At 38.7% G+C, this 13,177-nt stretch overlaps 2 protein-coding genes across 3 annotated transcripts in view; one reads left to right on the top strand and one right to left on the bottom strand.

Moving 5' to 3' along the window:
- Nucleotides 1-13,177, bottom strand: part of LOC116219771 (gastrula zinc finger protein XlCGF57.1-like) — a 100,188-nt gene that overhangs the window by 27,671 nt on the left and 59,340 nt on the right. The window contains exon 1 of one of the 2 annotated variants that reach the window (XM_031563665.2): nucleotides 12-777. The exons of the other annotated variant lie outside the window; for it this stretch is intronic. The gene's annotated coding sequence lies outside the window, so the exon portion shown is untranslated. Of the gene's footprint in view, nucleotides 1-11; nucleotides 778-13,177 lie in introns of those variants that run through there. 2 annotated transcript variants of the gene reach the window in all.
- On the top strand, nucleotides 6,783-7,901 carry LOC116219813 (zinc finger protein 664-like). The gene has a single exon (XM_031563765.2). It carries the CDS (start codon nucleotides 6,883-6,885, stop codon nucleotides 7,417-7,419), a length of 537 nt encoding a protein of 178 aa, XP_031419625.1. The 5' UTR covers nucleotides 6,783-6,882; the 3' UTR covers nucleotides 7,420-7,901.

Below are 13,177 nucleotides of genomic sequence, written 5' to 3'. Positions count from 1 at the left end.
GACGAAATTACCTTTACAGAACCAACAACGGCAACACGGTGGACTTTTCACGTGGACTCCTCTCTAATGTTCTTACTTGTGAACTCCCGGTAGTTGGTAAACCAACCAGAAAACTATGCATTACTGCCACCGCCTGGACAGGAGTGTGACTCCAGCACTCTCTCTCGGTTTCCAGAATAAATTGTCCACAGCCTAAAACATAAAACATCTTCACAACTGAAAAGCTATTTGATTCAAAAGACAGCGATTTGTTACCACCACTTTTCTGAGAAATGTGGTGAAACTACATTTCATAAATATTGTAGGTCATTCTCCGGCAATAGTACATTCATCCTCATCCCAGGGTCACAATTTGTGTTGTCTGGGGAACCCCCTTGGCATATTGGTGCCCAATATGACCGGTGCACAAAGTGAGAGAATAAGCGTGAGAGAAGAGAAAGAGAAAGAGAGAGAGAGAGAGAGAGAGAGAGAGAGAGAGAGAGAGAGAGAGAGAGAGAGATATTGAGCAACCATAGCCTGGCTATCGAAAGGGGCAGACACAGGCAAACCTGGCTGCCCAGAAAATAGATGCTCTGCATTCACTGCAGCCAGGGCATGGTAGAAACGGAGTTACACTTTTTAAATGAATCTTGCCATTCCAAAATATACGGGGAAAATTCTTTCCTAAATTCAAAATGATCGACAGAAACTTTGAAAAATTTCATTTTAAAAATGTTACTTGGCGAAGACATAAATAGTGCCAAAATCGCAGCAAGATACGTGGAAACCTGCCATAGGGAAAGGGAATCTTTTCACCAGCTAAACACCTGAGGAGACAAAGACACACAAACGCGCGCGAGAGAGAGAGAATGCTGTGCATGCCTCTGACTCCCAGCATGCACAGCAAGAAGCAACTGGAGTCCAACCACCCTTGAATGACAGAAGAAGTTTCACTACTCAGGAAGTTTCATTTCTCAGTAACGTGGTGGTAACATCGGTGTCTTTTGAATCAAATAGTTGTTCAGTTGTGAATATTTTTCATGTTTAGGGTGTGGACAATTTAGTCTGGAAGATCTGCCAAACAAAGTAAATTGGGACAAATTTGTATTCCAATTGTAATTATTTTTTCAACGACACAGACCGAACTGGAGATTCCTGCAGTCACACTCCCGTCCAGACGGTGACAGTAATGCATCGTTTTCTGGTTGGCTTGCCAGCTACCGGGAGTTCACAAGTAAGAACATTTCAGAGGAGTCCACGGAAGAACGTGTTGCCGAAGTTCCCTCTGTGAAGACAATTTTGTCTTCATATTTTGCTGTGATAAACACTACTTGACGCTAACACTAAGCTAACAGATCTTTATGTGCTAGCTTATTTGAAGTACGTTTTAGTCGCAGTATTATAACATCTTAGCCTTCTCGTACTCGTATCAGCCATAGGCAAGTGAGAGATGCAGAGACCGTGACGATAAGAAGTGAACTCCTCCGTGCAAAATGTGACGTGTTAGTTATTTATGTAATGTTGCTTTGTGGAACTTTTACAAAGAAGAAAGCAGAGACTGAAAGCCATTGTATTGTTTTCCTTTGTGGTGTTACCCTGACTATATAGGGAACTGGATGGGATCGTCTCTGGTCCGTTGCTAACATGAATTGTGGACTGCCGTTGAAACCTGGCTGTGATGAAACACACCAGGTACCCCTGAGACTGATAGTGAAAGAAGAGGACATAAAAGAAGAGGAATACGGACATATGATTACATGGCAAGATGAAGAAGAAAAGCCCATTGCAGATCTTCACTGTAAAACGGAATCAGTCTTCACAGAGTCACTAAGCTCCACTTATAATGAAACACTACAGACAACAGTGGAGGTTAAAGTGAAGAAAGAAGAGGATGAGCAAGGATACAACGATTGTCCTCTGGAAAGTAAGTAATTTCAGACTGATACACTAAGAGCTGTGTTTAATGGTCAATTGATGATGACGTCAGACTGCTGGGGGGGGGGGTTCTTGTAGATTTTTGAGTCAAATCTATTAGTCTGATGTCATCATTAATTGACAAATAGATTTGGTGTCTTTTCACCGCCAGGCTTTTTCAACCTTTATAAATTTCACGAAATCTGACCTGTGGAGAGAGAGAGGTGTATGTGTGACCTGTGGAGATCTGTGGAGAGAGAGAGGTGTATTTGTGACTTGTTTAAGTTCTGTTTCAGTGGGTTTGAAGAGGGTTAGTGAGTGTGAGAAAAGAAAAACTTGATAACCATAAGTGAATAAATATAAAATGAATCATTTTCATTCATTGTATTTTTCTTTTTTAAGCAAGACAAATGTTATAGAAAAGTGTGATTGCAAAATGGTGGCTGAAATTTTTTAAATAATAATGAAAAACAAAATATATATATATATAAATGTAGAGCTCTGAAGCCTGACTGGAAGACTGGTCTGTAATTAGTAATCAGAGCCAAAGCTTGGCTTTTTAAGAGATGGTTAGATGATTGCTGTCTTGATGAGATATTGGAACATATCCTGACATCAGAGTTAATTATTATTATTATTATTAACATCATTATTATTATTATTATTATTATAATTATTAAGTAAAGTCTCATCAAGTAGACTGTTCTTAAGAGGGTGTGTAAGTAGAACTCAAAAACGATCCGCATACGGATGTAATTCTAGAATGTTGATTAGTTACCAGGCAGGAACTGGCTAATAGCAGGACCTCTATTTTTTTCGCTGAGCTACAACGTTGTTTGCCTGACTTTTATACGATCGTTAGCTTAGCCTGGTAGTCAACCTGTTGACATCGTATCTTGGTCGCATCGGGTGAACGTCTAATCCTCATGTCACGAAGTTGCTACACTAACTGTCCGTAACACTATGCGCAAATGCAAAATACATACAAAACAATATAGCACATCAATGCAGCAACCTAGAAATGCTACAGGTTATTGAAATCAGTTTCCGAGAATGGCAAACAAAAAATATGTACACTGTATATAGCTAGTTAGTTATCTTGCATAAATTACTGTCATTTAAGCTAACCAATTAAATCATTTTTAAAAAAACCTATCGATTGTGTATGTATGTGTGTTTGTTAGAGTGCTAGCTTGAGCTAACCAAACACAGTACAGTAGCTAGCTAGCTAGCGTAGCTATGGCAGTTATCAGACAGTGTCAAACATCGGGCGTTCAGTTAAACAATAAAAATGATTCATTTAATAATGGATTATCAATCTATATGCTCAGTTTACTAATGGATTAACATGACAACGTGAACGTTTGCCGATAACACACGTCGTCCGATAAACACAGTTACAATAGGTAGTTAGCTCACGTAAGATACTGTAATTTAAGCTAACCAATTAAACAACTTTCACACAAAAAAACCATCGAGTTTGTGTTTGTGATGTGTAACATATATCCTTTATCAATCACTCTCAGTTTATGTTATTTAACGCTACAGATTACACCTAACACACGTGTAATTCAGTTGCTATTAATGTTGAACAGCAGCGTTAAACGTGACACCACATTAAATGTCAGGCAAACGACGTTGTAGCTCAGCGAAAAAAGTAGAGTTGAGGATTTTGATGAAAAGATCAGGGAAGTATATTTTTGGGACATAAGTAGGTGTGAAGGATTCTGGGAATACCCCAGGTCACATGGGTGTTTCTGGTGTAGTGTCAGTAAGGGGGACTGGGAGTGGAAAGAAGGTTTTTAATCTTTTTTTATTGAAAGTTAATTAATTTGTTACTATTACAGGTTAAAGGGATAGAGTGGACGGCTAAATTGTGTTTTTTTTTCTTAGAAAGGAAATTGGATGTTTTTTTATTTTTGTGAATTATTGAGGAATAATTCATGGGTACCAAAGACGTCACTTCCGTGAAGCCTGCCGCCATCTTTGTGTCCGACTCAACCATTATTCCCGTTGTATTATAAGATTTTTGTACCCAATAGTAGCTAGGTAGTCATATATAATAATATATAGTAATAATGTAATAATAATAATATTAATAATATAATACTAGTATTGTTTTCTATTGATAGGTTCTTCAAATTTAGACTTTTTAAATGTAGTATTTTCTAAATCTAGTGGTTAGTTAGTTAGCTATCATAGTTAGCTAGCGAACAGTCATGACGAACATAGCACATCTAAATGAGACAGAAAGACAGCGATATTTAGAAAAAACATTGATTATTGGCCGCAATCCATATTTATTACCTTCAACTTTATTTTGTCCCTTAAAGCCTGCCCCAACTGTCTTTTCCCAACGTATACATTTATCTTGTACACAATCCATCCCCATACACTGGAGATAGCCTAAGGGTTTTCAAGATTACAGATGCATATCAATATGCAGTTGCAGGATGGGTGAACTACACCAAGATATGGCATCTGGAGACAAAAAATATGTATGTCATCACAGGACATCTTAGTAATTCAAACAGCCATTATCAACCGATTTATTTTAGTTGTGGTTAAGAGTGCCAATGTGGGCTAGTTAGGTGTAGCTAAAGCTTCTAGTGAAGGGCTAAACAGCTCGCTAATTATTAGCACTCTAGCTTGCTCAGGAGAGTTAAGCTCTGATAAGACACAGCAATTATTCACGATTGTATCAACTTGCTGCATTTCACATAACATGTCAGTCATTCCCAGGCTCAGAACACAAAATCAACATGTCCGTGGATAGTGGTGCAGGAAGATACAAAGTGTTGACTGCACAATCTGAAGTTAGATGTTGGCTGCCAGTTGTCTCTTCTAATTTGCAGCCAACCATTTATTCCGCCGATCTAAATCTTTTGGTATACAATTAAATTGTTTCTTTGGGTAATTTCCGCGACTATTGTCGCATCCATCAGCACAACATAAGCAGGGAATTTTAACTTTCTGTGGGTTGTGACCGACTATTGTCTGTGTTGTGACCTACGCTCCGCTAGACTTTCGGACACAAAGATGGCGGCGCTTAAACGCAGTGACGTCACACTGTATCCATGAATAAGTAAAGTGTTACCAAGCTTTTCTTACATTTTTGTGGGAGTTTCTTCTCTGGCCGCAGCACCGCCGCTAGTGGGAATGGCAGTTGTGTTTGTGTCCTTCGCACGACCATACCGTCAAACTGATTTTTGAAGATAATACATAAACAGGTCACCTGTGAAAAAACCTCAAATTTAAAAAAATATCTGCACACAGTTGCTTTAAGTAGTGGCAAGACCAATCAAAGAATTGATGTGGTTACTGTGCCAAATGGTGTGGTTAGTATGCCAAATGATGTGGTTACTATGCCAATTGATGTGGTTACTATGCCAAATGGTGTGGTTAGTATGCCAATTGATGTGGTTACTGTGCCAAATGATGTGGTTACTATGCCATACCGTCAAACTGATTTTTGAAGATGATACATGAACAGGTCACCTGTGAAAAAAAGGAAAATAAGTTTAAATATTTATTGGCTGACAGTTCTCTGTCAATTTTTCAAATGATGTGGTTACTATGCCAAATGATAGCGCACAGTCAGTGTGAGTAAGAAATAGATTTTGTTTTACTAGTGAAGGGGGTTGAAACACAAACATGCTCCCATGCAGAGCCAGGAAAGCAAGTTTAATGACCAATCTAACTCTTCTAGGTGTACCAGAACATCCAAACAATGTAATATTTCCTTGTCAGGTCACAATGAATTGCTGCATCTAGAACATCTGTCTGTCATTCTAAATCCATATGGAACTCTTTCAGGTGCATCAGAACATCCAGATGGAACACAACAAAAGATCCATGGACAGAATGATGAACTCAACCAGCAACTCCATGGAAGGCCGTACCACTGCACAGTCTGCAGGGAGAGTTTCACGGTCCTGAGAGAACTCAAGGAACACCAGGAAACACACACTCTTAGTGTTAATCAAAAGCAGAACACTGGTGAAAAGCTTCGTAAATGTGCCAAGTGTGGAAAAGCATTTACATGTTCCTCAAGTCTTCAAAGGCATATACTAATACACACTGGAAAGAAGCTTCATGTATGTGCCCGGTGTGGAAAAGCATTTTCACAGATTTCAAATCTTAAAACACATATGCTAATACACACTGGAGAGAAGCCTCATACATGTACAGAGTGTGGGAAAACATTTGCACTCCTTAATAACCTCAACTCACATATGCTAATACACACTGGAGAGAAGCTTCACAAATGTGCCCAGTGTGGAAAAGCATTTTCACGTGTTTCAAATCTTCAAAGGCATATGGTAGGACACACTGGACAGAAGCTTCATGTATGTGCCCAGTGTGGAAAAGCATTTTCACACATTTCAGGTCTTAAAAGCCACATGCGAATACACACTGGAGAGAAGCCTCATAAATGTGCCCAGTGTGGAAAAGCATTTTCACACATTTCAGGTCTTAAAACCCATATGTTAATACATACTGGAGAGAAGCCTCATAAATGTGCCCAGTGTGGAAAAGCATTTTCATGCATTTCAAGTCTTAAAACCCATATGTCAATACACACTGGAGAGAAGCCTCATAAATGTGCCCAGTGTGGAAAAGCATTTCCCCGCATTTCAGATCTTCAAAGACACATGCAAATTCACTATGGAGAGAAGTCTCATAAATGTGCTCAGTGTGGAAAAGCATTTTCATTCTCCTCACAACTGAAAACACATATGCTAATACACACTGGAGAGAAGCCTCATAAATGTGCCCATTGTGGAAAAGCATTTTCATTCTCCTCACAACTGAAAACACATATGCTAACACACACTGGAGAGAAGCCTCATAAATGTGCCCAGTGTGAAAAAGCATTTTCCGATAACTCAAATTTTCTAAGACACATGCGAATTCACTATGGAGAGAAGTCTCATAAATGTGCTCAGTGTGGAAAAGCATTTTCATTCTCCTCACAACTGAAAACACATGCTAATACACACTGGAGAGAAGCCTCATAAATGTGCCCATTGTGGAAAAGCATTTACATGTTCCCCACAGCTGAAAATACATATGCTAATACACACTGGGGAGAAGCATCATAAATGTGCCCAGTGTGGAAAAGCATTTTCCGATAACTCAAATTTTCGAAGACACATGCGAATTCACTATGGAGAGAAGTCTCATAAATGTGCTCAGTGTGGAAAAGCATTTTCACAGTTTTCAGATCTTAAAAAACATATACTAATACACACTGGAGTGAAGCCTCTTAAATGTGCTCAGTGTGGAAAAGCATTTTCATGCGTTTCACATCTTAAACGACATATGCTAATACACACAGGAGAGAAGCCTCATAAATGTGCCCAGTGTGGAAAATCATTTAAACGTACCTCACATCTGAAAACACACATGCGAATACACACTGGAGAGAAGCCATATGCATGTGTAGAGTGTGGAAAAACATACACTAGGTCATCAGGTCTGAAATGCCATCAGCGTTTGCACAGTGAAGAAAAGGCCACGTAAATGCTTGAATTCTCAAGTCTGAAGTTTGCATTTGTCAATTGAATATGTTGATACTCATGCCAGTGTGGAAAAACTTCTAAACAAGCTGGGTCTTTAAAACGTCACCTGATAGTACATGGCAGGGAAGGTCCACATAAATGTGCCTGACCTCTTATACGTTTACAATATGTCAAGGCATCTTCACTGGCATTTTCAAATGCAAATACATACTATGTGGGAAAACATTTACAAGGTCATCAACTTGTGTATGTGTATGTGTGTGTGTGTGTGTGAAACACATAGCGGAGAGGCTGTGCATAGAAGCATCTGTAAGCCGTAGTGGTCTGAAAAAGAATATGCTTTTACATAATATCTCTGATAAAGCATTTAGATACAGATCAAGCCTTAAAATGCATTAATTGAAAGGTACAACAAAACAGTCATATATTTTCTCGCACACACACACACACACACACACACACACAGAGGCAGGACACAACAGGCCATTTAGAACACACACACACTTCACATACACACACAAAGAGGCAGCACAGAATAGGATGTCTCTCTTTTTCACACACACACTCACACACATGCACATCCTCATGCTCACACACACACACACACACATGCACACACAGCACAGAAAAGGCCTCTTATTCACACACACAAACACACATACACACACACTCACACACACGAGTGTGGGAAAGATGAAAGCAAATCAACCCTTATTGATCAGAAATGAAAATGTTTGCACAAACACACACACACACACACACACAATGTTTGCTGTGCTGAAAATCAATGAGAAACTTTGTTTATAAGGTACAATATGTATTTTTCTGAATTAATGCCATTAATGCCATCTATCCAAATATTTGTTTTGTGGTTGTAGTATGATCTCTTATGGTGGAGAAATGATCGTTATTATGTGATGTAAAAATGTATTTGTGTTAAAGTGGAGATGAATTTGTCAAGGTCCGTCTTGACACTGATATAAGAATAAGGAGAAGCTTTTTTATAAGATGTTTGTTATTCTACAAGTGGAAATAAGTTGGGAAATGTAGTCTTTTTTTTTTTTAAATGTAGTCTTTTTTTTTTTACTTACGTACATTTGTTAGGGATGCACGATATTGAATTTTAGCCGATATCCGATATGCCGATATTTACAAGCTCATTTTGGCCGATTGCCGATGCCGATACCGATATATACACCTCTGTTTTTTAATTATTGAAAAGTATTTCCTGTACTAGAATGAATCTGTTATTATGATAGGGTATTGCTGTAGATACAGGACATTAAAAACTTGATTTGTATAATTTTAGAAATAGACATTCACTCATGAAAACTATTGAAATGATTTCAAATATGGCAGATTTATTTATATTTTCACGTCACAATGTTCATACTTGAACAGTTCCTCCTAGAACTTGAACAACTACACTCTGGAAATGCAACTTGACTAACTTGGCAAGCTAACGTTGGTTAACTGACTTCCAGTTTCATAACATCCCTTCTAGGATTTCTAGACTAATCTATGTAAGGTTATTGCCAAGTTAGCTATATAAATTCCATATATGCAAAAGTAAGCCATGTACAGATAGCGTGGGCTCGTGACATAACGTTTCACATCCCGTCAAATGAGATCATCAACTTCGCTGGTGTCACGTAGCATGCAAGCTAACTAGCTAGTGTTGTCTAGCTAACTAGCAACTTATTAACTTCTATTAGCGCGCGACAGGTAATGTTGCAAAGCGTTGCACGCGGGTGGTCTGCATCTATGCATGCAACCTACGTTACGGCCAAGCTGTCGTCTCCTCTTCCATCTCCTGACAAATAGCATGTCAACATCCTCTGATACTGTGAAGTACTGCCACACAGCCGACGTGTTAAATTACGTTGTTGGCGCTCATAGTAACCAAAACATTTCCTTCCCGTGCGCATAATTTGAACGTCACCTTATCGGCCAGGTACATCGGCAGAAATGTTCATATCTGCAGATGCCGATAATTAAGTTTTGAAGCTTTTATCTGCAGATACCGATGTCGTGCCGATATTATCGTGCATCCCTAACATTTGTTTGTTTGCTTGTTTTATTCGTTTTCTTCTGTCTGTTTGCCCTCATCTGCAGAGGTATGATTGAGCATATATAACACAGCACACCGTTATTTTAGATACAGATCAAGCCTTATTGTGCATTAATCAGTCCCCCCAGGATTTCGCGGGCCTTTTTTGTGATAGTTGCGGCCTAAAATTCCTGATTTTGCGGGAGCTTTACCAAAAAGTTGCGATGAAAGTTGCGGTGTTTTTTAGGTGTTTGTTGGATGAAATTGCGGGAGTAAGTGAAAGTTGCGATAAAAAAGTTGCGAATTTCCCTCTTTGTAATTATAATTTAGTTATTGGTTGAAAAATAAGTAATTAATAAACAAACATTCATTAAAGAACAAAACTATTGATAAATGGTCCCCTAAATAACCTTACCAACATGCCAAACAAAAGATTACCATGACGACAAAAATGTAGCAAAATAGGCTGTTCTGCCCTCTGCTTATTTAGGTCAGCAAATGTGTATTGCTTGTATTGTTGTTATAGAAACAAAAACAGTATAGTATTGGACTTTTACTTTGACATCATTAAAATGTTCGTGTCATGAGAATGGCAACAGCTGTTTCCCTCACACCCTCGAAAACAATGACTACGTGTTTTGACTGTTTCATACTGTGATAAACATGTTTAAGTGACCTTAATTTAATTTCCATGAACTGTGTTATACTGTACTGTAATTATTAGTAATATAGCGATATGACCGTTATTCATTCATAATTCCTTTAATGGCTAACGTTAGCACTTGTTAGCCAGCTGTGCTGTAATCTGTTGTTGCTCTGATTCTTGATATAACGAGTATAATAGTAACTTGCTGTGTTTAGTATACCTTCTAAGTATTTTCTGTATTACAGTTTCACTCATAAATTTCACCTGACAATCAATAAAGGAGCAAGTCGCTCGCTACCTAGCTTGTGTAATCGAGTTTGGCTGTATGTTTACCTACGTTAATGTACTGGTGGTGTAAAACACGTAGCGGGAACAGTACATAGGCTTTACTTATCCACAACGAAGTAAGCTGTTGGTATTACAAAAGGACCACCAGTAAGACTGAATGAAATGTTATGAATGTCTCAGCCTTCACATATAACGAAAAAAAAAACAGCCTGTGTCACTGATCTGTCTGTCTGACGTCCTTCCTGCGTTTCTGCCGTTCTCATTCTATGCTGATCAATATGTTTTGCTATCCTTGTTGATTTGTTTTATCCGTATAGGTGTTTATGTTGTTGAATTTCATATATTAATTTAAAGTCGTCCAATTTCAAGTTATCCATTCTTCAACACTGGCTGCTACCTTATCAGCAGAACGTAACGTTAAATCTCCATGGCAACAGCTCTAGAGGGTTTGGGAAATAATCGGATTCATTGCTTCCTTTATTATTCACAGCAAAATATATCATTTTCATTACATTTCATAGATGTATTACCAGACTCTATGTAGAAAGGGCCATGCACACCTTGCAGAAAATTATAAAAATTGAAGCTAGATCTATTTCTGAATTATCGGAGGACATGGGCTGCGTTCCGTTTCCACCTCTGGTGTAGCCATTCTCATTGTTTACAACGGATTAGAACTCTGCTAGTGTCTGCACGGTGTCCGCAGGGCAGAATTTCCGCCCTTGGTGTAGCCGGGGGAGGGAGAAAGTTGTGGGAGATGACAATGATTTGTCAAATTTGCGGGAAAGTTGCGGTGATGTTTTAAAATTGCAACGTTGCGCTGAATTCGCGGGGAATCGCTGAATTCGCGTGAATTGGTGCGATCGCAACATCGCAACTTCCTGGAGGGTCTGATTAATTGAAATGTACAAGAAAGCAGTCTTATATTTTCTTATGCACACACACACATACACACACACACACAAAGGCAGCACAGAACAGACCTCTTATTCACACATACACACACACGTGCACACTCACACACATGCACATCCTCATCCTCACACACACAAGCAGCACAGAACAGGCTTCATATTTAAACACACACACACACACACACACACAAGTGTGGGAAAGATGCAAGCAAATCAATCCTTATTGATCAGTAAAGAAAATTGTTGCACACACACACACTTACATTTCTTTGTGTGTCTGTTTTATTAGTTTTCTTCAGTTTGTTTACCCTCATCTGCAGAGGTATGAGAGGGGGATTTCAGTGTTTATAATACAGCACACTGTTATGTTTTTGTTTGTCATTATTCTGTGAAGTAAACATTTATTTTTGCCAATTGAGTGTATTTAACACAGCAAGCCGTTATATCTTTTTTCTAAATGTGTGATATAACACAGATCACTGTTATGTTTTGTTTCTACTCTGTCGATGCATGTTATGTACACCTTCCTGCCATTAAAGATTCATAATAAAGTGTAATGTAGAGAAACCGTCCCCTACATCCCCAGCCTCAGTGCACTAGTGAGAGAGAAACCGTCCCCTACATTCCCAGCATTAGTCTGAATGATGTGAAATAATTTGGCATAATGACATCACATTTACATTCAGATTTAGTCATTTAGCAGACGCTTTTATAAAAAGCGGCGCACAAGGGAGAGAACAATCAAGCTACAAGCAATAGAGACCTAGTGTAGCAATAAATACTATTTTACATAAGAAATAGAAAGAGTGCAGGAATGTAACTACTGTGAGTGCGAGTTAAGTTCTAGAAGAAGTGAGTTAAGTTCTAGAAGAAGTGAGAGTAAGGAAGGGAGGTGCTCTCTGTGCTCTCATAATGACGGAGGACACAGGAACTAGAAGAAGACGTCCAAACCCAAGTTGGCACCAGGTGCTGGACACAGGAAGGGTTAGGGGACGCTCACCAGGTGCTGGACACAGGAAGGGTAAGGGGACAATCACCAGGGGCTGGACACAGGAAGGGTAAGGGGAAACTGCAGTTGCTCCAAAAATGATGCAGAGGAAGTTTAGGATTGGTCAGATAGCTGATATATTTAATAATGATGACTTGAGGGCCGAAATGTTGCACGTTCAAACATTTTTCAATGAAAGCACAATGTGTGGATATTCAACCTTTAAAAGAAAAATGTATTTGAGTACAACATGTCCATGTGTCTGATGGTAAGTAACCTTCATCTTGAAGATTTCAATTAAATGAACCGTCACCCTGTGCTAACTACGGAGATGTCAGTCAAATAAACCGTCATCAGCCAGGTTTACCCCACCTGTACAGGAAGTTGTTTGGGATAAACGTTTCTGGTAATAACAGAGGTAATGTGAATGAATGTAGAATATTTGTGTTGCCCTACAATTTCACTACAAGGTGATAATTAAAGTAAAATAAACAAATGCTTGGTGTCTTTACATTACACTTTATTCTGTATCTTTAATGGCAGGAAGGTGTACATAACATGCATCAACAGTGAAGATAGAAACATAACGGTGAGCTGTAGTATATCACTCATTAAGCAAAAAGACATTTTTACTTCACAAATAACTTCACATGACAAACAAAAACATAACGGTGTGCTGTGTTATATCACTCAATGCCCCCCGTCATACCTCTGCAGATGAGGGCAAACAGACAGAAGAAAACTAATAAAACAGACAAACAAAGGAATGTAAGTGTGTGTGCAACTATTTTCTTTACTGATCAATAAGGATTGATTTGCTTGCATCTTTCCCACACTTGTGTGTGTGTGTGTTTGAATAAGAAGCCTGTTCTG

Source organism: Clupea harengus, chromosome 26, assembly GCF_900700415.2.
Source record: "Clupea harengus chromosome 26, Ch_v2.0.2, whole genome shotgun sequence".
Lineage (NCBI taxonomy): Eukaryota > Metazoa > Chordata > Actinopteri > Clupeiformes > Clupeidae > Clupea > Clupea harengus.
The sequence above is the reverse complement of the archived record's forward strand: the minus strand, read 5'-3'. Positions and strand labels throughout refer to the sequence as shown.

Bases quoted from the DNA above. Each gene is read 5' to 3' on its own strand.
- LOC116219813 (XM_031563765.2), top strand. From the start codon at position 6,883: ATGCTAATACACACTGGAGAGAAGCCTCATAAATGTGCCCATTGTGGA.